The sequence below is a fragment of the Buteo buteo genome, chromosome 1 (assembly GCF_964188355.1).
Source record: "Buteo buteo chromosome 1, bButBut1.hap1.1, whole genome shotgun sequence".
Taxonomy (NCBI): Eukaryota; Metazoa; Chordata; class Aves; order Accipitriformes; family Accipitridae; genus Buteo; species Buteo buteo.
This window is the reverse complement of record NC_134171.1, coordinates 43,803,377-43,827,934: the sequence shown is the minus strand read 5'-3', so window position 1 is coordinate 43,827,934 and position 24,558 is coordinate 43,803,377. Positions and strand designations below refer to the sequence as shown.

Genomic DNA, 24,558 nt, shown 5'->3' with positions numbered 1-24,558 from the left:
CTACAGTACTTAACTCCATTCATCAGTGTGTTCCTCTGCATGGCTGATGCTGCTTCCACCACCTGACAGCTGAACTTCTTAAATCTGCCAGTTTTCATTTATTGTTCTCCCCACCTCCAGAAGTACCACACCTGTTTTGTTTTGTTGGTTTTTTTTTTTAATATATTAATCTGCTATATTACAGGTGCTGTGTAATATAATTCTACCTGCCATGGACACCTGTTCTAATGAAACAACTTTGAACTGGATTCATACAAGTCTAAATCAAGAATAATTCTGCTAAACAAGAAAACTACATAATACACAGAACCAAGCCTCTTTATGTACATACTATATACTGCCTGGTGCTGAGGAGCAATAAGGCTTGAAATAGGCCAGCTGTCTTGTTAATTCTAGTGCTAGTATTATTTGCCCTTTATTCTACAGCCAAAATGCATTATCTTCCTACAAGAATTTCAAACGCATCACAATATCATTCTTGTAGTTATAGATTCTAAGGCATAGCACACACTTGGACAGAAAATTGTCTTATGCAATGGTGCTCTGGATTACAAGTAATCTCTACGCAGTATTTAAATTAAAAATGAAGCACTATTAACTTGAACTGGTTTTGCTGTTGGGATTACATTAACTCAGGTAACAAAGGCTGTGATGTTTTTGGATGATGTTGTTAATCAGGTGTTAGAAGAGCACTTGCAAGCTGCAAACTACACTGCTTTACAGCTCATGAGATTTTAAGAGAATAATGTACGTCTGCATATCAGTCCCTCACAAAACTAAACTTCTGTATTCTGGCACTGTTTAATAGCTATGGCATTTCTACGAAAAACAGAATTCCTTTAGATCATCTAGCCAACTGTCAACTTATTGTACTGTAATCTTCCAAGTGCTCTTTAGATAGATGGAAGTGCTCATATCAGCACCACTTTTCTTGCATCCCCAGAGCGAGGGGAAGAAGAGAATAAAACAAACAAACAAAAGACAGAAAGGCTTTCAAATTGGTATTATCTTTTCTGTCAGTATAGTATCTTCTGAATTTATGAATGGTGTCTCATAACATCAGAAAATGGGAAGATAAAGCTGACAAGCTGACGTAGAGATCTGCTCAGAAAAAAATATACAGCAAGTGTATAGTAAGATGATAGTTGAGCAAAAAATGGGTGGTCAAACTATTCATGGAAGATCATCTGCTGGGTTGTACTAAATTATTCTATTGATATTCTTTTACATTAAAAAAAAACCTCAAAATTTTCCTCCCCCCCCTTTTCCTTACTACTGAAGACAGTCAAAGTTTCTCATAGGTTAGGAGCATTTCTCCTAAAATCTCAGAGAGCTAATTCATCTCAGAATCTGCCTACGCAATGAAATTCATGCATACACATGGCAAGCCCAAAGCATCAGAGAGTACCATGTCTATTACACATCCACTGTGCAACAGGTCTGTACAGTGTGGTCAGCCATATTGCCAAATATGCAGAAATTCCCTGAACAAAGATCAAGATCTGTGTTGACAAACTTCATGGGAGGAGAGGAGAAAACTCCAATAAATATAAAACCTAATTCAACAAAGCACTGCACCAGCTAAACTTACTAAAAGAAACAGTAAGACTTGCACAGCCTCCATTCTGGCCTTGTATTGCCTGTGTTTGTCCTTATTCTTTGAAACTTAATCCTATTTTGCAACAGTACTGGTGTTCTCCAAAAGTTAGTTTTAATTTATAATACTCTTTTTCTTCTCTGATCAAATCCAAGGATCATCAACAGTGAAGCTCATACTGGGGGAAAAAAATGTTCCCTTCACAGTTATGAAATAATTTAGCATTTTTTATATACTGTAAGTGTGGAATTTTAAACCTTGAAAAAGTTACAATTTGAAGTAATTCATAGCTGGTTTTACTTATTAGCCTGCTTTTGTCATCGATCTATTAAACCCAGAGATAGATAGGGATATTGCTGTATTGAAAAAAAAAACCCACCAAACAGTTTAAAACAAAAGCTGGCCATTTTCATTGGCATCTATAAATGAAGCTATTTTTAAAACATAAAGTATTATTTGTGCTGTTGCTTGAGGTAAGAAAACCAAATAGATTAAAAGTGTGAAGTTTTCTTGGCTGCTAATTCACACATATAAATAAAATAGATTATTTTAAAGATGAAAATTTAATATACACCAGATATCCATGATGAAATATCTGTACCAGGATATGAAACAAATTGTCAATAAGACTGCAAAAAGAAGTTTTACTAACTACTGTAATGTTGTCTCACATTATTTAGTCCAGCATGATAGAAGTTCTCTTTTATGTATGTCAGCATTATATTCCCCATCATGTCTTTAAAAAAAACTCAATTTGATTCCACAAAATAACTCAGTAGCCAAAAAGCTAGATATAACTTGTTCTTCTGTCACGAAGTCAGTAAGGTTCCTCTTTAATTTGATTTTTTTTTCTATTATGTATATAAGCATCCTCAGTCTAGCCTCTTCCTTTCTTCCTTCCTTAATTACTCTAATGTGGGTTCCATAAAATAGTACCTACAGGATAATATATAATCTATCCCTTCTCCATTCAAGTGCCCATAAAGCATCTCTTAACAGGGCTTATTTCAGGTTTGCAGGCATGACTGCATGAATGTTAAACCATGCTGAGTGAAAGGTGAAATAGTGTGAAAGAGCGAAGTAGTACATTAAAATAGAGAAGTGTTATTTGAAGAGAGAAGAACAGTAAAGAAAACTACAAGAAAAATGTCAAGGGATCAAATTCTAAAGAAATAAAAACATGCTATAAAAGGTATAATAGTAATAATAAATATTTATATGATAGTAGCACCAAGAGAATTTTGGTTCAGCTTTTAGGGCTTTGCTTAAACTTTGACTTCTTCATTCTGCATCACGTGGAGTCTGGAAAGTTCTCTAAATATTTTAAAAATTATTTCAAACTGTTCAGTAAAACTGAAAAATAAGATACTTCATGCCTCAGCTTTTGCTCTGCTCAATTGCTCCTAGAGGGACTCAAACTTCATACAACTGGGACCCTTGCTGGTGCCCCAGCTGGGCACCCCTGGTACTCTGCATACCAAAACACAACATTTATCCTAATTTAGCCACCTAATTTCATCTTCGAAGTCATGAGTCTGCAAAACAACAAATCCACCACTCTTAGCCTCAAACCTGAACATATTTCCAAATACTTTACTTTAAGAGACCAATCACAAATCCAGCTTTAAAGTCCCCAAATTGCAATGTAGTAAGAGTGACAAACAAGGCCATGGTTACACGGGGGAAGGAAAAAAGTAATCTATCAAAAGATGACATAAATGGAAACAGGTATTTTGTGCCCCACTGTAGGACATAAAAAGTATTTCATAATTTGCTTGGGAAAGCATCTGTTTGCACAAAAGCATGATTTTTTTGCTTTTAAAAATCCTGAGAGCAAACAGTGCTACTATTTCTAGTGGTATTTTTCCCTCTGTAATTTATAGTTTAACTCAATTTTTGTTTTTATTGCAGTCTTTACAGGTTCAAGCATATATAAGTAACTGTATCTTTTGGTATCTCAATAGCTTTGGTAATGTCCTGGCTTTGGTTGGGATAGAGTTAATTGTCTTCCTGGTAGCAGGTATAGTGTTATGTTTTGGGTTCAGTATGAGAAGAATGTTGATAACACACTGATGTTTTCAGTTGTTGCTAAGTAGTGTTTAGACTAAGGACTTTTCAGCTTCTGATGCCCAGCCAGCAAGAAGGCTGGAGGGGCACAAGAAGTTGGGAAGGGACACAGCCAGGGCAGCTGACCCAAACTGGCCAAAGGGGTATTCCATACCATGTGACATCACGCCCAGTATATAAACTGGGGGGAGTTGGCCCAGGGGGGCAGATCACTGTTCAGGGGCTAACTGGGCATCGGTTGGTGAGTGGTGAGCAATTGCACTGTGCATCACTTGTTTTGTATATTCTGATACTTTTAGTATTATTATTGTCATATTATTATTATCATCATCGTCATTATCATTATTATTTTCTTCCTTTCTGTCCTATTAAACTGTTCTTATCTCAACCCACAAGTTTTACTTTTTTTTCAATTCTCTCCCCCATCCCACTGGGTGGGCGAGAGTGAGTGAGCGGCTACCTGGTGCTTAGTTGCTGGCTGGGGTTAAACCACGACAAGAAAGCTATTGTGGTATCTAATTGGACTAGTGCCCAGTCTGCTGATCAAATACAGCACCTCCTTTTAGACAGCAGCCGTACTAAGAACTTAAAAGGAAAGTCACTACAGGCAAAACTTACACCTCTATTGTCAAGAACAGGTATGCCACATGTCAGAAAAATTAGTTGTCTTACTTGTATGCTAGCTTAGTGGACTGTTCTAGCTCTCCACACGCATTTCTAAGCCTTCCTTTTAACCACAATGCTGACCAAGAGCTCTGTGGTGGTAGTGTCATCTCAAAATTAAACAGTTTCCTAAAATTTGTTTGGAATATGCTGCCTCATGTATTCTCCTTGTTGCTTCATTATGAGAGGATAAATGAAACTGAGCAACAATTCCAGAAATAAAATCCTGTCATAGTCTTTCTTACTAAGTTAGCTTTAATCTATGTGCCCATTTTTCAGTGTCTTTTCATCTAGAAGTCTCTCTAGGTCTTTGATCATATTTTTAAAAGCTCTGCAGTGTTGCTGTGTGTCATTTATCAAGGTGGCCAGATATAACAGGGCTATTAACGCAAATAAACTGTGAGACCTCACTCATAAAACGATTTCTTAGCATTTACAGACTATTCTCTTTACCATTCTTCATAAATCTCAATGTTTTGTTTGCTTTTATAACTACTGCACCTGCATACCTTTTCCAAGTTCTTCATAATGGCACTTTGTGCTTGTTTCTCAGTAGACCATACAGACAATATTTATTCTAACATAAATTACCTTGTTTTACAATTTGAAGACAGGACAGGTGAATTAGAGCATGACAAAAGTCTTGCAGTGTAGGTAGAAAACCTCTAGCATTAGTACTTCGAAGTATGTGGTTATATGATGTCAGTATACTTCTAGAATATGAAAGGAAATTCAGTTTTCCAGAATCCTCAAATCTGTGAAGTCACCCTAAAAGTGTTGCTATTGTTGGTTCCCTATGAAAGAGAATTTTATAGGTAGAAGGGTCAAAAGTACATGGGTCACCAGCTTTGGCTATAATAACGAGTAAGAGGACAGCAAGCCCTCACATCTTACTTCGTAACATGCGAGTTTGTTTTATGATATCTAAGAGCAAGGGGTTTAATTCTGATCCAGATCATCTTGGCTGTGCATTCATACCTTTTATAGACTCCAGCAGCATGCCTCAAAGATGAAAAGATCAATCATTCATATTCTCAGGAAATCTATTTCCTGTAGTTGTATATTTATTGCTCTACTCCCCAGCTTAAATCTCTTCTCAGATAATCCTTCCTCTTATTTGCCTCTTCCTTGCACCAGTTGAGTTTGGGTTTAGAGAGGAGATGATGTTTGGGGTTTTCTTTAAAAAGAAGGCCCAATGGCAGAAGCTTAGAACATAACTAGTGTTGAATTTAGGGATCAAAACTTCAAATTAACTTTCGCAAGTATGCAAACCTTGGTACCACAAACATTTATGGGAAACGAATGTGCAAGTGGTGAAGGCAAAGTCAAGGGGAATTCATTCTTCAAGACATGCAAATGTTTTCAGAAGTATGTATGTGCCCAGATCTTCAGCTAATCAAGAAATAAAGTAATTCCTGAATTACAATAAAGTTAACTATTTAAAATTTTACATATATGAAAATCTGACAAGGAAAAGCCCACCTAGGTATATTCATCTGCGAAACATCTTTCCCAGAGGCACTATTTCTAAGATTCTAATGCTTGTATTTTACAACAGCTTTTACTTTCGTGTCTGCATTAAAATAATCTACAGTTAAGTGTATTGGCTTTGCGTGGCAAGGTTTTGGTAGCAGGGGGGGTTACAGGGGTGGCTTCTGTAATAAGCTGCTGGAAGCTTCCCCTGTGTTTGAGAGACCCAATACCAGCCGGCTCTAAGACGGACCCGCCGCCAGCCAAGGCCGAGCCAATCAGCGACAGTGGTAACACCTCTGGGATAACATTTTTCAGAAGGAAAAAAGTTGCTGGAACGGACAGAAACGGCAGATGGAGAGAGGAGTGAGAACATGTGAGAGAAACAACCCTGCAGACACCAAGGTCAGTGAAGAAGGAGGGGGAGGAGATGCTCCAGGCGCTGGAGCAGAGATTCCCCTGCAGCCCGTGGTGAAGACCCTGGTGAGGCAGGCTGTCCCCCTGCAGCCCAGGGAGGTCCACGGTGGAGCAGATCTCCACCTGCAGCCTGGGGAGGACCCCACGCTGGAGCAGGTGGGTTCCCGAAGGAGACTGTGACCCCGTGGGAACCCCGCGCTGGAGCAGGTTCCTGGCAGGACCTGTGGATCTGTGGAGAGAGGAGCCCACACTGGAGCAGGTTTTCTGGCAGGACTTGTGACCCCACAGGGGACCCACGCTGGAGCAGTGTGCTCCCGAAGGACTGCACACCGTGGAAAGGACTCATGCTGGAGCAGTTCGTGAAGAACTGCAGCCCGTGGGAAGGACCCACGTTGGAGAAGTTCGTGGAGGACTGTCTCCCGTGGGAGGGACCCCACACTGGAGCAGGGGGAGAGTGTGAGGAGTCCTGCCCCTGAGGAGGATGAAGCGGCAGAAAATAATGTGTGATGAACTGACTGTAAACCCCATTCCCCATCCCCCTGTGCCGCTGGGGGGGATTGGTAGAGAATCTGGGAGTGAAGTTGTCCCCAGGAAGAAGGAAGGGGTGGAGGGAAGGTGTTCTGAGATTTGGTTTTATTTCTCATTACCCTACTCTGGTTGATTTGTAATAAATTGAGTTAATTTTCCCCAAGCTGAGTCTGTTTTGCCCATGACAGTAATTTGTGAGTTGATCTCTCCTGTCCTTATCTCGACCCACGAGCCTTTTGTTATATTTTCTCTCCCCTGTCCAGCTGAGGAGGGGGAGTGATAGAACGGCTTTGGTGGGCACCTGGCATCCAGCCAGGGTCAACCCACCACATTAAGGTAGGAAGAATAGTAATTAGAAAGCAGATTAGATAAATGATGTCGCCATACATAGTCATGCTTGAAAACATGAAGAATTAAATCAACGTAAACCACAGCAAAGAAAATTCAGTGTCGATTACTGTATATTCTCTAAGATGATAACTTTGGATAGCTTGATCTATAGGTACTATGAACTTGTATAGTGGTCAGTTACTCTCTCTCTATTCCTTTAGTTAGTGGAGGAAAGTTGCCCTGAAGAGCAGAGAGAATTGAGACTTCTTTTTTTATGGTTTTTTTGCTTTATTGCTTTATAGAACAGGCTAGGAATTGCAGTCTTTGTCTACTGGTAAAGTGTTTATATTATAAGTATTAACTTATTGCTATTATAACTGCAACTGCAGGTAACAGTCAGTCTACAAAATTATGATATATCCTGAATTCTGTCCACTTTTGTAATCCTATAAAAAAAACCACCCTACTACTATAAAATGCTTATATAAATTTTATCCCCAAAGTTTACCTTCCCTTGGATGTTCAAATATATCATTGAAGGTCTGTACCTGAAAGAAGTCTCCCTTAAAAGAACTGAACCAGAGCACACTGGAGTCACGGCTACAGTGAGTACTGGTTTCCTCAGGTATAAACTCTTCTTTTCCTCACCCAGAAGTTTTGTCTAGACAGAACTTGAGCATTTGTCTGAGATTTCCAGACACAGAATCTACAGTGCCATGCATCATGCAGATAGTCTGCACATGTGCAATAATCCCAAAGCATCCTTGAAACAACTGTACAGGTACTGCCTGAATTAAGGCAGTGGATCCCACAGATTCAGAAAGGTTTAGATCCAGCCTTAACTGTATTGTGATTGTAAGAATTTATTATTATTACTACTACTAATACAGAAGTTGCATAAGGGTTTTAGGAAAAGTATTTGTATGGTGTAAGTGTTCTAATCCTTAGGTTAAACCATAAAATGACAAAAAAAAAGTTTGGTGTTTGGGTGTTTTGTTTTGTTTTGTTTTGTTTTTTTAAGGCAATAAGCAGCTGATATAGAATATATAGTAGTGTGTGGAAGAAGCCATACCTTAAGTATATTATTGTTATCTTGTAGTAGACTACAGCATTTTATAAAGTAAACTTACTTTTGACAATCTGAACACATGAAGAAGGTTTTGGTGTTTGATTTTAAATGAAAGAGAAATATAAAAATACTACCAGACACCAAAAACCCTTAAATTACTGATCATGTAACAAAGACGAACTTTTAGTGACTCCTGACATGTCTTTACTGTCATAAGTACACTATTTGATTTCCAAAAGCAGTAGTACATTTTACTGTAAAGTACCAATATATGCACACACTTCACTCTATGATGACAAACATCCCCAGTTGCAACAATTAATGTATTTTCCACCATTGGAAACCTTATATGTATTGTTTTACACAAACGGAAATTAGTAGAATGATTTCTGTTCCCTGAACACTACTCGTAATCAATTTCACACACAACAGTTTTCTCACCACTGGTACATAAGCAAAACAACAGATGTATTCTGAGCCTATAAACACAACTTACGAAGCAAGACCTTCACAGAAAATGAAATGCATTAGAATTGACGCTAGCTAGTAATCAAAGCACCTAATTATAATCAGATCCAGATCCACATGAAAATTTTAAAACCTGTAAAAGAACCCCTCACATACAAGCATCCTGAAGTTTTATTGTTTCATTATCCAGTGTTAGGAGTATTTCAGTAACACTGAAAAAAAAACCAAAAAACCAAAACCCCAACAAACCACACAACCCACCAACAAATTCCAAATTCCAAATTGATTACAAATGTTTGCATCAGCTATTTTACAATTGATAATGTATTCTAATAAAGTACACTGGAAACTGATACTGACAGATAATTTTTAAAGGATTACAAAAAGAAACAGATAGGTATTTGTAAGAAGGGGTATTGAACTGTTCCTGAATTCATTTTGCATAATTTTTCTGATAAAGGAACATTCAAAGATTTTACTCATATTTTTTTGTATTGTTTTAATGTTTACCTAACACTCCACAATGAATGTTATTGCTATGGACTACAAATCACAACTTCATACTTATGGACAGAGAAATCATTTATAAGCACTGCCTTCATCATTTTTCTTAATTTTGTTAATAGAAAGGCAATCTTTTAAAGTACTAGATTCTCAGGAATACTGTGAAGGAAGAGATCATTTTTAAAACAACAACAACAAAATAAAAGCTCACAAACCATTTTTTATTAACGGGACAGCACATTAACATCCCCCAGGGTTACACAAAAACAATCACAGCAATGCTTTCCTAGATCAGATGTCACATTTCCTAATTCTTTCCTGTGTTCTAGTTTTTTAACAGAAGTGGCCTAACTTACTGCCTTTTAGGAGGTGGTACAACTGCCTTCAACCACTGTCAGCAAGGCAGAAAGAAACAGAGCAAGCTGGGATCCATTTTCCTGCAAAAAAAAATCCCAATCCTAATTTATAACCTCATTGCAGAAGTGGAAAGTAGGACAGTCATGATCACTGAAAAACTCATCATGCCAACTGATTATCCAGTGCATCCTCTCGCTCCTACAGACCACTGAGAATCTGAATGAGATTACTGGAGCAGGTAAAACACGAGTAGGCCTAGGACCTACTAAATTAACTGAAGTCCACCTGCATTAGTCTAGGGTAGGACTCCATATTTTCCTTAAAAATAGGTGTATCATAGATTTTGAACTGGAAAATTATAGTGGAAAATACCTGTTCTGCTAATAAGTAGAACAGGGAAGTTCTGTTTAGGTCTCCTTTATTTCAAGTTTGCTTTGATCTCTTATAAAACTTGTATTACATACCAAGGAAAAAAGAAAAACACATTAAAACCTAAAAAATTTCTATTTTAGATTTCTACAGAGACAGTTGGGAGGGGGTGGGGGGTGGTATTTTTTTTTCTGAAGGACAGCAATTTTTTAGTTTTGAAGTTTGATTACAAAAAGTATAAATATTGTATGGCTAAATTACAACCTTAATAAATAGTAAGGCTGACATGGACAACACTGGTACTGCAATATCCATTCTTGCAATCTACATATATATCTTCCATTAGTGTTAGCAGTAGTTACTTAGATAATGAATTCCATCAGAGGATCCTGGTTTCCCCCAACTGTGTATCCACAACTCCCACTAAAATGAATTGAAGAAACATGTGCACACCAAGGAAAGAACAGGCCCTCACAACATATGCAAAACGTATGATGCCTAGTGTTAGTCACCTTTTTTCCTTCCCAATGCAATGAAAGAGCTAGTAAAAAAGAAGCTTCACTTTTTTTCCTTTAATAAATGAAATTGCATAGCATATAAAAATCTCCAAAATATTCACATTTTCACCTCTCTCAAGCACAGAAAAGTCCAAATTATTTTCTCAACAAGTTCAATTAAGCTACGGCTAAGCAAATTTCCTTTTCAGTACTTTGCAGAGTGTAAGTATGATCACAATGGCATAGTTACACAATAATTGGACTAATCAAAGCTATATAATGTTAGTATTGTGAATGAAGTAGTGTTGCTCATTAGCCTATTACAAAAGAATTACTGTAAATTCAGGCTACGTGCAGCATCACTTCCTGTGCAAACACACACAGATAATGCAACAAGCTTGAAACACTGCCAAGCTGGCAGACTGGCAGCACAAATTATGCAAAGAACCAGAAAGCCTTCAGTAGATTCAATAGAGCTTGGAGCATAAGAATGATTAAGTGTTTCTGTGTACAACTACAAATCACAGTAATGAATCAGACTAAAATTTCCAATAAGGGACTTAACTGCACCAGCTGGCCTTCTTCAGCAGCATTATAATGTGAAATGATGACATCCTTAATAGTGGTGTTTGCAACTTTCACACAATCTGCCCAAAGCAAATCCTTTGTTTTGCTTCAGTTTTTGGAAGTCTTTTCTTGAAATCATAATAAAATGTTACAGCACCTAAAGATACAGAAAAGCTACAAAGCTATACTGTTCCTTCTTCTCTGCTTATTTTCCTTTTTTCTAATCAAATGAGAGCAAGGCTCTATTTGATTCTAATCAAACTGAGCATCTTCCATATCAGTTCACTCTCTTTCAGAATTCCTCAGACTACTTAATACAACTACAGATTTGGAATTACAGCTCTTGTTTTTTTTGGTTTTTTTTTCAAAGAATCAAAAACTTAGTGGTAGCAAATCTAAATTGAAAGCCCTCTTTCTTTTATTGTAAAATGACAGTGAGAGTAAAATACCTCAAATTCCAAAGTATGATGTTTTGAAAATCTGGGATACATGTGTCCATATGATATGAACAGAAAAAAAAACATATAAATGAGTATATATTTATTTATATGTAGGTATGTGCATATATGTATGCACATGTGTACATATATGTATGCATGTGCATTTTTCTTATTGAATAGGCCTCTCACATACTTGGACTTGTTCACTTTGGATGCCTGGGGACACTATCTCAGCCATGCAGTACCACAGCATGGAAACAGAAGAGGTTTCGGTTTGCTTTCGCAGTAGAATCAGTGTTACAGCTCTGCAGCACTTGAAATTTACTCTGGGCTTCTGGCACACCATCCATAACAGGAAAAGTTAACCCATCTCATGCTTCAGGGCCCAACACTCATCAATTCAAGGCTGAGATAGAACATTTTCCTCACATTATAATACTAAGGTGAACACACCCAAGGTAATCCAGCTTGTATAAAGAAGTATTTAGACTGGTTTTTCACATTCTCCAAAAACACTGTAAGAAAGCAGGAGTCCAAGGCAAGAAAATGGACTAGATGACCAATGATTTGAACCAAATCAGCACTTGGAAAGGTCATTTAACTCAGAAGCCAAAAGGAATTTGTAATAAGATTAAGTGCTAGCACAAAATCTATCAAACTATCCAACTACCCTACCCTAGTAAATTAGACTGATTGATATAGCATTTTTACCAGTACCAGCTCTGTGAGTCTACAATAAAGTGATGCTCTTTAACATGCTTTAGAAGTGAAATCATGATAACTTGAAGACTGCACCCACAGGCAGAAATACTAGAAAATTTTTGTTAAGCCCTAAATTCAGGTGCCACTCCACATGAGCTTAGGGGCAGGGAACAATTCTCACTAAATCTAACTTAATTTCATAGAACTCTCTTAAGAAACAGCAGAGGAAATATTTTAACCAGATAGCACCTACCACTCTTTCCTCAGTTCTTAAAATAGTGAATTCTTTCTCATTAGGCCCATTATACTGCTCACCTCCTACTCAGCTTCACATTTTATAGAGGTCCAGTCTGCACACTTCTCTGCAACCTGCTTTGTGGAGCTCTAATACCAAAAGAGCAATGATTATTTTTTGTTTCTTTGTTTTAGCTTAGTTAAATGCTTACTTGTTATGACTCTCTATCCATAACTAGTGAATCCTTGTTATTTTCCAGGTAAAGCATGATCTGTAACTGAAATGCTTTTACCCTGATTAAGTCACCTCTCCTACCTTAACCTTTACTTTAACAAAAAGGGTTAGTTTTTATCAGAATTGCTAGTATCATCAGTATCTATTGCTTAGTTAACATTTATTGGGAGTCAGTTACTTGTAAAGAAGATGCAAAAAGCTGCACACCTCTGTGACAAGGCAATTCTATTCCTCTTATGAACACCTTCCCTACGTTATTAAAATGCCATAGGTATAGGCTGCTATGATAAAGAAGAAAAAAAAAACAGTACAAAAACAAGACAAAGAAGGGACTGTAAATGACTGTAAGGCATAATCTGCAAAGAGAAAGAAAATAAATCATAAATGTGCTACAAAAGGAATGATCCCTTATTTCTAAATTATTCCCTAGAGATTTCCTATACCTAATACATGAAATAAAAACTGGGTCTGGAATATCTGAATTGTGTTACAATTGCTTTCTACTCTGAAACCTAAGAATAAATGACATGAGAGGGTGAGAAATCCAATAGAAAGAAAAAGAAATTTCGAGGTCCTTACACAAGTAATAGCTGTCAGTCTTTAAACGTTTCAATTCCACCTTAGCATGGCAGAGACAAGTGCAATCTATTTCTCCCATGGCAGGGAACTGTTGTGTTGATCTGCACATTTTACATAAACAAACCCATAAAAAGCATAGCAGGAGCTTCACAATGGGGGCAAGGGGTATAAAGTATGGTGGGGAATTCATAAAACAGACAGATCTACATTTACCTAGAAAAAATGCATGTGCATTTAACACATTGAATAATTTAATGCATCCAAGCATTGATTGATTTAATGTATCCAATTTTATACAGTGCATTTCTTATACAAGAAGAAAAAGAGACTGTTTTATCAGATTCTACTACAATCATTCAGTAAGTAGGTTCTAATATATCAAAGACACTCAGATTTACTTGGAACAGAACTTTGGGCCCAAAACTGTCTTGCAATTTCCTCATTTTCAGAGCTTAAACACAAAATACATTTCTGAATGTTACTCAGCAAGTCATCACTTCACCAGTTCCTTGCAGTAAGCAGTCGAATCTTAGAATGGACTGCATAATGACTGGGTCTCAACTGAATTAATCTCATTTGTAAATTGGTCTCCTGCAGCTGGTTTGAGATAAAAGCAAAGAGAAACATTTGAAGCAGATAGATGCTTTCCCCCCTCCCCAGCTCCTTTCTTTCACCTTTAAGCATTAGGCTTAATATTTTTGTTTTGACAAATTTGCAGTACCAAAAAAAGAATTCCAGTAAAAGTAATCCAACTGAAACCACAGGCATTATCCCAGGTTTACTGTTCCATTTACATTAAAGTTCTCTGCTGGGTGGCAACCCTGCCTGATTTTTCTAAGTTTTCTAGAGTCCTGCTCTTCACCTGCAGCTAATCTGCTTGCTTAAAACTTCATCCATACATTCCTTAGTTTAATACAGTAATCTATGATTCACAGAATGTTATTAGAGCAAATTACATGATGTGTAACTTCATATTATAATTGTCTGTTTCAAATCTAAGAAGAATTTAACAGACTATTTATCAGGACCTGCCAATCTATTGCTGAACTAACTTTTCAACTTTTCTAAGCCTGGTTAGCTACCAGCTTTCCATGGCCTTAATGAGTTCCTACATGTTGTGGTATCACCACAAATTCCTTCTTTCTTTCCTTGCTCAAAGTGGCAACCACAAGTATGTGAAGATTTCTGGATTTATCTTTACCACCTGCTGCTCTGCATATACAAAAAGCACACTTTCCATTGCAGGTATTCTGAAATATCCATTACCACCTACAGTCCTCCTCCTTTGACTTATCCCTTTTTATTTCCTGTCCAATTTTCCTGTCCAATTCCCTTCAAGCTGAACATTCACGTAACTTTCACTGAAAACTAAAACAAGCAGACAAATTTCGATTAGTATGATGAATATCCTGCTTGTCACCATAACATTCACATCACTGGTATCACAGTATTTGCAATACTGTATTCTGATGTTCTACAAGTTGTATTTGTAACTGAATGAGGTATACTCCAAAGGATTTCATTATTGCATGTACTGATACTTTACAGGGCTTCTTTCCCCATAAAGCCTATCACTTAACCAATAAAGATAAATTGGAAAGCACAAAGGGATGGTAAAACACAATTTTGGCAAAAGGAAAAGTTAATGTCAATCTCCAGAGTTTCAAAGAATCAATGAAAAATTCTGTTTTACACCAGACTTTGAATTATTTATCATGCATTCTAGTGCAGGCAGCTATTCCCTTCCCACAGCAATCCACATGGAAGTACTCAGATAAATAACATTAATATATGTCCTACATGCTTTCCCCTCTTAAAGTACTTCCTCTTTCTTTCTTAGGACACAGCTAAGAGCATAGCACACAGAACACAGCTTCCAACACAGTTATAGCCAGCAGAGATGCAAATGCAATTACCTGCCACCAACAAAAAACTGGCAACCTCTAACCATGCCCCCGTACTTTCTAAAGCTCTGGTACTCCAAACTACTCTCATGACCATGATCAACAACACCTATTCCACCATTTTGTCAAATACTGTTCAGTCTTCCCAGGACAATACATAAATGAAGCTCTTGCATCAGGATGCTGTGGCACTGCAGAAGTGTGCTAGAAGATGACTTGCCATCCTGCCAGTCTCACAGAAACGGAAATGAGCCTTGTGTGCATTTCTTCAAGACTGAGGGGAAACCATGATCTCTGCTGCCATGGAAACTGAAGAAATCGCAAAACTATAGGCTTGCCTAACCCACAGCACCATGAAAAGGACAGTGAGATGCAGTAGCTGGTTTTGAAACCACGCAAAGGCAAGCACACTGCAGCAAGAGCACAGTGCTGAGATCCCCAAGCTAATACAAATTTTAGTACTTTTGAAAGCACAGGTACAATCATCACATCAGTAGAGTGTACTGTCCTGTCAATTAATCCTGCTGGGACCATGTCATATCATGTCACTAACAGCCTTGCAGATGTCTGGGATATCCACCAATCACATGCTTCATTGTGTGGTACTGACGCACCCTCTCAGTAATCCATCCAGGGTTACAACAGTTTGGGAATTGTACTGTACAGATAAGAACACCTGGGACAGCATGGACCCAATAACAGAATGTCCATGCCTAAGTGTTTTTTCTGCAAGTCAATTTTAACAAAACAGCAGAACAAATTACTTCTATGATTTCTCCATTTGATACAATAATCAGCCTTCACTAATCAGCAGCTTCTCTGTCTATGCTATTACCTCAAAGAGTAACAGAATTTATATACCGAAATTTATGAACAACGTAATAGGGTGCTTGGAAATGCTGCTTCTAATAACAGAGAATTTAACTGTAAATGTGAGAATTTCAGCCTGATGACACTACAGAATAATCTATCCAGCTATAACTGTATTTCATGCTTCTTTCCCTGGGGTAGCCCAAAGGTGTTCATAAACCTTTTATTTATGTTGGAGGCATGCAGAGTCTCCTCTTCCCTGTCTCTTGAGGACAGTCGTTGCCACTGTATCAGTTCACATGGTTAAAACTACTTTTCCTGTGCAAGAGTCTTGGGAATAATCTCTGGAACACCTGTGGATCCCTACAGCAAATATGTCCAAATGGAAATCTATGGGCAAGTTCTTTATGAAGAGCTCCCAGTAATCCATGAAAAAGATCTCAACTATTTTTTCAGAAGATAGCCCCAACAGCCTTTTCCTTAACAAAAAAAAAAATTTACTCAAATTATGCAGTCTTTGAAGAACACCGCATGCATAGACACACACACAGAGATGAAGTGAAAGGGAAAATTACTGGGATTAAATTTTGTAAAGATTTATTCCCAACAGATTGAATACACACAACTGATATATTAGAAATGGATACAGGTAGATAATATAACCTGACAGTTGATAATATAACCTTTCTCATCTAATTTTTACCAAGACTTATAAATGAGTGGACTAGTCATTTGGGAACTTGGAAAAACAGATGGCTCTGTTGAAAACCAATATGCAAATTGTAGATATCAGTAAAGGAATAAAATCTTGGGCTAAAAATAATTAGTGGCAAAGAGACCAGCAGACACAACTGCTTGTGAATATGCTAGTCATACTCTTATCCCACCATACTACAGAAAGGTCAGAGACTGCATGAAAAAAACCTGTTCAGAAAGCAAGCACAAATCAATTGATTTCTCCTTGAACATGGTAATCTCAGGTAACAGGAAGTTCTAAACTTGGGAAATCCCTGTCCTGGCTCAGGACAGGTAGGTAGAGAATTGCTTCGTCTAGTTTACAAGACTAGACTTGCAGTGCTTATTACAATCACCAAGTTGCTGCCATTCCAAAGTTTCCCATTATGAGATCGTATTGTATTCAGACAAGCTTTGCCTCTTAGAATACTACCTTTCTAAAAGAGTTCCAGGGACTGTGGGAGAAATAATATAGGGATGAAAGCAGATGTCAATACGTTTATTAATTCAACCACTGTATGCACCTTCATCTAGTCTAAAAAAGTTTTCGGTCCTTACCTACGGCATGTATACTTAACTTGGAGATGTCATTTTTTCACTGTTTTCAATAATGCATGTAATACCTCTCAGAAATTTCAAATTATTGTGTTGTCTTTTCACAGCTGACACTAACATATTCCCCTGACAGTTCACATGCAGTTGAAATTAGACTACCTAGCTTTGTCTGCTAATAATTCTTACACCTTATATAATACTTTATCAAACCAAAATGTCTAGCTCTACACTGAGATTGTTTGATATAAACAGTTTAGCTCTACAAATAATGTAGAGCTTTTTTGTTAATTAACTGCAGCTGCAGATCAAGACTAGTTTAAACTTTTCCCTTTGCTATGTACTATCTTGCTTGTTTGAAAAGCTACAGATGGGCTTATTTAACATAACTAGACACTTGGAAGAACATTCCTTATATCATTCATAAAACTGTACAGGCTCTCTAAAAAGCTTGAAATGATCCTCTTACATCTGACAAGAAAGTCTCTTATTTTTCTTAGCTCTTTTCAGCCCCTACTGAGCAAAGCACTTTAACACACACACATATTTCAATCAAGTTACTGAAGTTTAGCCTTTCTACTATGCTCTGTTTCCCACAATGAAGTGCAAAAAATAAAAAAAAGAACAATCCCAAGTCAAAAATGCAACTTGACTCCATCTCCTCAGAAAACAACGATCTCATGACTCAGCTAAGTGTACGGTTCAGGCCATACTCACTTTCTGCCCCAGATAAAGCCACAGAAGTACATTAACATTTTGCCACTCTTAAGACCTACATAAACAGAGCATCTGGAACTGTTCTCCCCAAAAAAGGTAAGAATAAGTGTCATCTACATTTGGATTCCAGAATAACTTTGTCATATATTTGTTCCTTACATTTAACCATTCCAGAAGGCAAAGAAAATTGGAATGCATAAAAGAGGAAAAAAAAAGAAGGAAAAAAACCCAAAACCCTTACACAGTAACAGCCCATTACCTACACTTTAACAGACAGTTTTGAGTTCCCTAGCTTCTTATATGAAGTGATGAAGTCAAAGTAATGTACAGCAGCAGGACATTATCATAATCGTTATATTCACTTGGTACTAGCACAGTAGGTATTTCTGTAAATATATTTTTATCAGCGTCTTGCGGTATTTAACTATGTACACCCTCTAGTTTACCAGCCTATCAAAAAAATCAAATATTAAACATTCTAATCAAATTATGCATACATAATTACTTCTAAAATCCACTCCTCTGCTCAGATGTTATTAAATAACTAAACTAACTATAGTGTATTTATGGTTTACAGTCAGTCACGAACACTATTAAAAAACTCTATAGGATTAACTTTTAAATTATTTACCTGTGCGTAAGCCTTCGGTGACTAATGCAAACAGCAGTTTGTTGATCCTGTGCAACACAGACCTTATGGCGACTACATTTCATCTTTAAACATGGATCTTTAGCCGGATCTAAAGCTAAAAATAATTTTAGAAAATTGTTAACAATTATCTAGAAACATGCAATTACGAAAAGAAACACACCACACATAAAACCCAGCAAGTACGTGGAGGGGGGTTGGCCTGCTGCTTGTACAGCATGCTGGACTGAAAGGCACTGATTGTCACCAGGATAAAATGCAGCACATTCAATGATAATGCAAAATTCCTTACCAAGGAAAACGGATCTTCATGAAACATGGATACTTCTGTATCCTCTCATACAATATCACTGTTTTTTATTTATAAAAATACTAGGTAACCTATCCAACTCTGTCTTGGTCAACATTTATGATGAAAGTAATCAAAGGCTACTGGTTTTTACTGTAGCTGAAAACACTTTTTTAATATTAGAATTTGCTTAGGACTTTTAAGAAGTTTGCATACTTGCATGTCATTCAGAGCACCAAATTCCCAAAGAAAACAATTTTGAATTGGATTCTGTTGCCTACAGTTCTCCATTTCAGTCATGTCACTTCTAAACAGAAATAGGTTTGTGATTTTTATAGCTCAGAAGCCACCACATTTCTGAAATCACAATAAAACCGTAAGCCAAGAAGTAATGAAAAAGAAGTCAGAAATGCAAAGGACATTTGATCAGGAGTTTGGAACAGTTGTTCAGTCAGATGTTGGCTGCCACATCCCCCACATACAAGATCTTTTTAAAAGCTGTAAGCCAGCATGCTAGTAAAAAAAATAGTACTTCCACTCAATCCATTTCTTGTCATTCCTACTATGAAATAATAACACCTACTAAGCTACATTGCACAGTAATAATTCACTAAGATATAAATGGTGATGTGCTGGTCCATAAGGAAAGTAACCCAGAGAAGAGAAAAAGCATCCATTTGCTAAATTCTGCTGTTATATAGCTAAGAAAGTACTCACCACCACATTCTTTAAACAATTGCCACTTTCTCACTTTAATCCCAAAATACTAGTATTTCTACCTTGAAAGTAGTTTCCCTTTCCTGCTTACTAAGACACAGTTGGGTTCTTCCAACTCAACACTAAGCAGTAAATAATGACACTGTCTGAATTTACTAAGAAATTATAACTCAGATGAGATATTTACTGAGAAATTATAACTCAGATGAGATTTTAGTAAAAGAAAAAGTTACTAAAATATGCAGGCGAGCGATTTGCATGACTGTCCTTAAATAAAAATTCTACCTGCGATATTCTAGGTCTCTTATTTCTGCTTTGTGGGTTTTTTTTGTAGTTGGTCCTTTAGTCATTAGTCTACACTCATTTTTGAACTACACTTCGAACTACAAACACTAACTTATGGCTATAATACTAGAAGGGCCAAATAATCCTGTTTGTTACTTAGTATTAAATTTCTATAGCATATTTCTTGAGTAACCATGCCTACATGACGATACAGAAAAGTTTCTGCCAATTTATGCTCTGACAAGAAAAAAATCAACTTTTCCCTTCTCTGATCTCCATGGTGTCTTTCAGGTAGATCTAAATATTCCAAAATTAATTTTTGTATTCCTATAGGTATCCCTCCCCCTTTTTTTTAAAAGTTTAACACCCCTCAAAAAAACCAAAAAACCCACCCTAATAAGTTAAACACCAAAGCCTAGCTTAAAGAAACACTACTGAAAATCCTAAATCACAAAATCAAGCAAGAAAGCTATGAACAACTATAACTCAGTTTTCCCGTGTTCATCTTCACTTTCGCGTATTACTGTCCAGTCTTCAGTTATATTTCAGAAATACTATTTCCCTGTTTTTCACATTTGGTTATAAAATATGTATTTGGTTATGTATTTTCTGAAAAGAAAGTTATGTTTCTTCCGGTTTTCATGATCAAAAGTAAACTTTTAACCACAACTCTATTTGAGCTGCCAGATGATATTAACATAGGGGTGACTAATTATGTACCCAGGAAACAAGAACCAGGCTGATCATTAGTTGCAGTTTTGACACATGACTCTGTGGTGCTAAGAATCACTTAATATTCTAAGCAGTAACTTTTTCAGTTTCATTTCCTTCCTAACAATATATCCAGCTGTGCAAAATATATACATCATATAACCAACAAAGCTGAAAAGTGATGGAATCATTAATATAATAATAATTCAATGCAGACAGAAACAAGTATATTGTTAATTACAGCGTAAGACGTGCAAAAATGCATTCCTCTTCCAGGTATTTTCATTTCTACAGCAAACCAGCCATAAAACCACAACGAGTCAACCAGACTAAGTCTGATTACAACTCTAAACAAGTGGGAAGCAAATGCAGCAAAAAATGACTGAACTAGGATAAGAGTTGGAGTTAAAATTAACAAGAGCTTATTCAGTATCCTTCTCCAATACACTTTAGATTTTAGAATCCATGTCAAATACTTTCTCTGCTTAAAGTCAAGCAGAATGTACTGTCAGTCCCTAGTAAGCATGAACAGATTATCATTTAATGTACTGGTCCAAGTACCTCTTCCCAGAATGTTCCCTAACGGAGAAACTAAGGTAGCAACACTGGAATATGATATTGCCATATTTTCAGATAACTGTTTTGCAAAACTGCATAGGTTAATGGAATAAAAATACTTGAGGAAGGGAAAATCTGGTATAATGTAAGGGTGTTGAACTCAGTATCAAGTAGAAAACGTGTTTCAGGAAAAGCAGTGAATGGAGGAGATCATGTAACTTTCCATTCCTATTGAAATAGTTCTTTCTTTTCCCAAGTTCTTGGGATTCTGAAGGTGTGTTTTGGCAACTCCATCAAACTTTAGCAAGGCACAACATATCTTTTTGGCAATGTTACAGGAAGAACTCAACTTTACAACCAAGAAATGATAACTATCAGACTTTGCCGTTATGACAACATAAAGATGGGTATCACACTGGGGAAGACATCTAGTTTATTGCTGGAATCAGAATGACTTTACCCCTAGAAAAGAATGCCAGGGGCCAGAGTTGAAGATTCCATAAAAATCAATGGAACTCCAAGAGATCTAACTAGGAAATCAAATTAGAAAATGGCTTTGAACACATAAGTGATGACAAAAAGAAATGCTGGATTTTGACAGCACTGTCAGAAAGAAAACTGTTGGGAAGAAAAAGAGACTGTAAGAACTGCATTGAGTCCTGATGCTCCATTAGATTCCTTATGTATTTAACAGGCTTTTTCCACCAAAGATAAACCAGATTGTTTAGAATTCTCTGTTAAAAAACACATTTTTGTGCAGCACCCATTCACAAATTGCGCCTTTTAAATGAAAGGTAATGATAGGTGTTCATTGGTGAGAACCTAATGTTAGAAATCAGTTGTGCAAGACGACAATATCTGTAAGGCAACCGCTTCCTGGCCCTATGTTGATATCCGACTCAGCTGTGTTCTGTCTGTTTTTCTCCTCTAAGAATTTTCTTTGAAGAAAATCTAACAGCTTACAAAAAGCAAAGACTTATCCATAAATGTGGTTAACTGATAACGCATTCTGTGCATGTGGACATTGTTTGTTTCATTTGCTATGGAACAGAGAAGTTGGGGTTGACTGGCTGTTTCTTTTAGGATCAGGGTTTGTTTTATAAACCGAAGTGAAGTACTGAACAAAACTTGTGTTTGTGTGCACACACCTGTGTATTTAAGACATAAGACTTTGTCTTGGCAGCTCTGTCCAGCTGCAGAGAAATGAAGAATTGTAAGGGATTTTTGACACGATCTCTACCAATTAGACATTGAAGAATATACCATTGAGTTCACTAACTTCTCAGAGGTATTTCTTTATAGTGAACAGTCAACAGGACAGTCCGAGAGAACTGGTTTGGACATTATCAAAGTCAACCATTTCCTGGGCTACACTGGGCCCTCTCCTACCAAAGGTTTACATATACCACTTGGACTGGAAGCCAGGACACACACACAGTTCTAGAGTATATCTAAACCTTATAGTACCAATGTAATCTTCCAGTATTTGCTGACTCAGTGGTTATCATGCCCTGCATGAAACTCTTGGTGACCTCAGGTGTGGCATACATTCATCATACAGCATGAATGGCTACGAGACTCGGTTAGTACAGGGGCTACTACATAAGCAGAGTGAGTAAGCCAGCAGAGCCATGGGTGCCAAAATCACAAGAACCATCTTTAGATTCAAAGGCATGTTCAATACTCACGGTCTTGCCACCAACATTAACTCACATTATCACTCAGTGACCTGCTGGACTTCTTGTTCTCTGTCAGCTATCAAAACCCTACAGAAGTCTTTTTTCCTCCTCTTGTGTGTGATATATGGCCTCACTTTTTTCATTACTTTTTTACAAAAATGTCTTAGTTACTGAACCAGTTGTAGTGATGCAGAAGTCACAGAAGACTGTATGTCCTCAGATACATTTTTTGAAATGTTGCAGTATCTTACAACAGCAAGGGAGAGACCAAATAAATCACTGACGTAAAGATACGGATTTTTTGAATGTGAAAAGGTCAACTACCTGAAGAGTCAATGTCTGCCTGGACTGACACTGTAGCTTAGGAAGCCGGATAAAATACAGAAAAAAATGTTGCTAGAAACTGTGAAAAGCAGTGCAAGTCTTTATCTTTTTTCTTTCAATATCACATGTTGTAGTTTATCCTATGAAGTATATAGGATCTAAATTTTATTAATCTATTTTGCACAATCTTAAATTTTTAATTTTAAACCTGCTTTATAAAAACGTTAAACTTTTGGATTGCATTAGTCATTTTCCCAGCTTTGAAAGGACTAAAAAAAAATCAGATATTTATGAAAGCATGGAAATGGCTGGCCTTTTTTTTAAACCTGTTTTACTTCATACTTGGAACAGACAAATGGACAATTTTCATGAAAAATGAAGGCGAAACCGCAAGAAAAACATTTTCCAAAACCATGGTCTAAAGTTTTTCATGCTGGGGAAGAACTGGACTCCCCTTACAATGCAGGGACATATCTGACTATGTCCAGTCTCTACATGGAGTCATCCTAAATATCTTAAACTACTATAAAAATGCATAAATTTATTCCAGGAAAACTACCATTGATTTCATCTAAGCATATAACTCAGTAAACTCAGGAAATACATGGCATTCAGTCTTAATTCTTCACTGCATCTTCTAGAAAACCCTGACAAAACATGCTTGCTTTACCCCAGCTCAGTCAGTATGCAGACTTGCACTGACAACACCACATATTTCTTCCCATTTCTGCTAAAATAAGCAGCTATGAAACAGTACAATGTTCACACCAAAAATATCAGAAGTGTCAAAATCCCACTATGGAGCCATTTATGTATCCCTCAGAGCTATTTTCTTCAACATGAAACAGACATAAATCTGAGTTTTTATCGAATTCACATTTACTAAAATATCTTTGTAATTATGAAAGCTAGAGGCCTTTATTTTCCATAATTGAAGTGGAAATGTAGATTGTACAGCACAATGGTATTGTCATTAAAGACAGGTGATGGTTTCCACTATGGTGAGGAGACTCTAGATGTAAGCAATATGTTTATTTAAGCCTTGCCAGAACTAATTTATTAGTGGCTATAATGTATCAGCTGACTTCCTAGAAAGTCAGATACAACCACCTTCTAAAGACACAGGTCTGATCTTAGCTTTATTAACTTGATTATATCAAGCTTTATTTAGCTCCTAATATTCAAAAAAAATGTGTTTGCTGTAGGTTATTTGCCTCTATGCCTACATTTGTCCATATAACTGCCTAAAGTAATATCAAATGTTGTGTTAATTAAATTTCAACAAGCAGAAAAATATCATTGTCACAAAAAGTATTACAAAAGTATAAAATGCTTTGTAACATCTACTATTTCTCTAAGAACTTACATTGTAAATGAAAACCAATTCGCTCTCTGCTGAAAAATTACAGAACAGAATTAGGATCACCTGGTGATTTTTATAGATGGATATGGATTTTTTATTCTCACATGCTAAGGAAGCAATTAATATTCAAAAAATTGATTCCATTATTACTAATGCATCTATTTATTTATAA

At 36.8% G+C, this 24,558-nt stretch overlaps 1 protein-coding gene across 1 annotated transcript in view; it reads right to left on the bottom strand.

The window, feature by feature from the left end:
* Positions 1-24,558, bottom strand: part of SPOCK3 (SPARC (osteonectin), cwcv and kazal like domains proteoglycan 3) — a 231,752-nt gene that overhangs the window by 109,454 nt on the left and 97,740 nt on the right. The window contains exon 4 of the mRNA XM_075028940.1: positions 18,443-18,557. Within this exon, the coding sequence (XP_074885041.1) occupies positions 18,443-18,557 (115 nt within the window). The remainder of the gene's footprint in view (positions 1-18,442; positions 18,558-24,558) is intronic.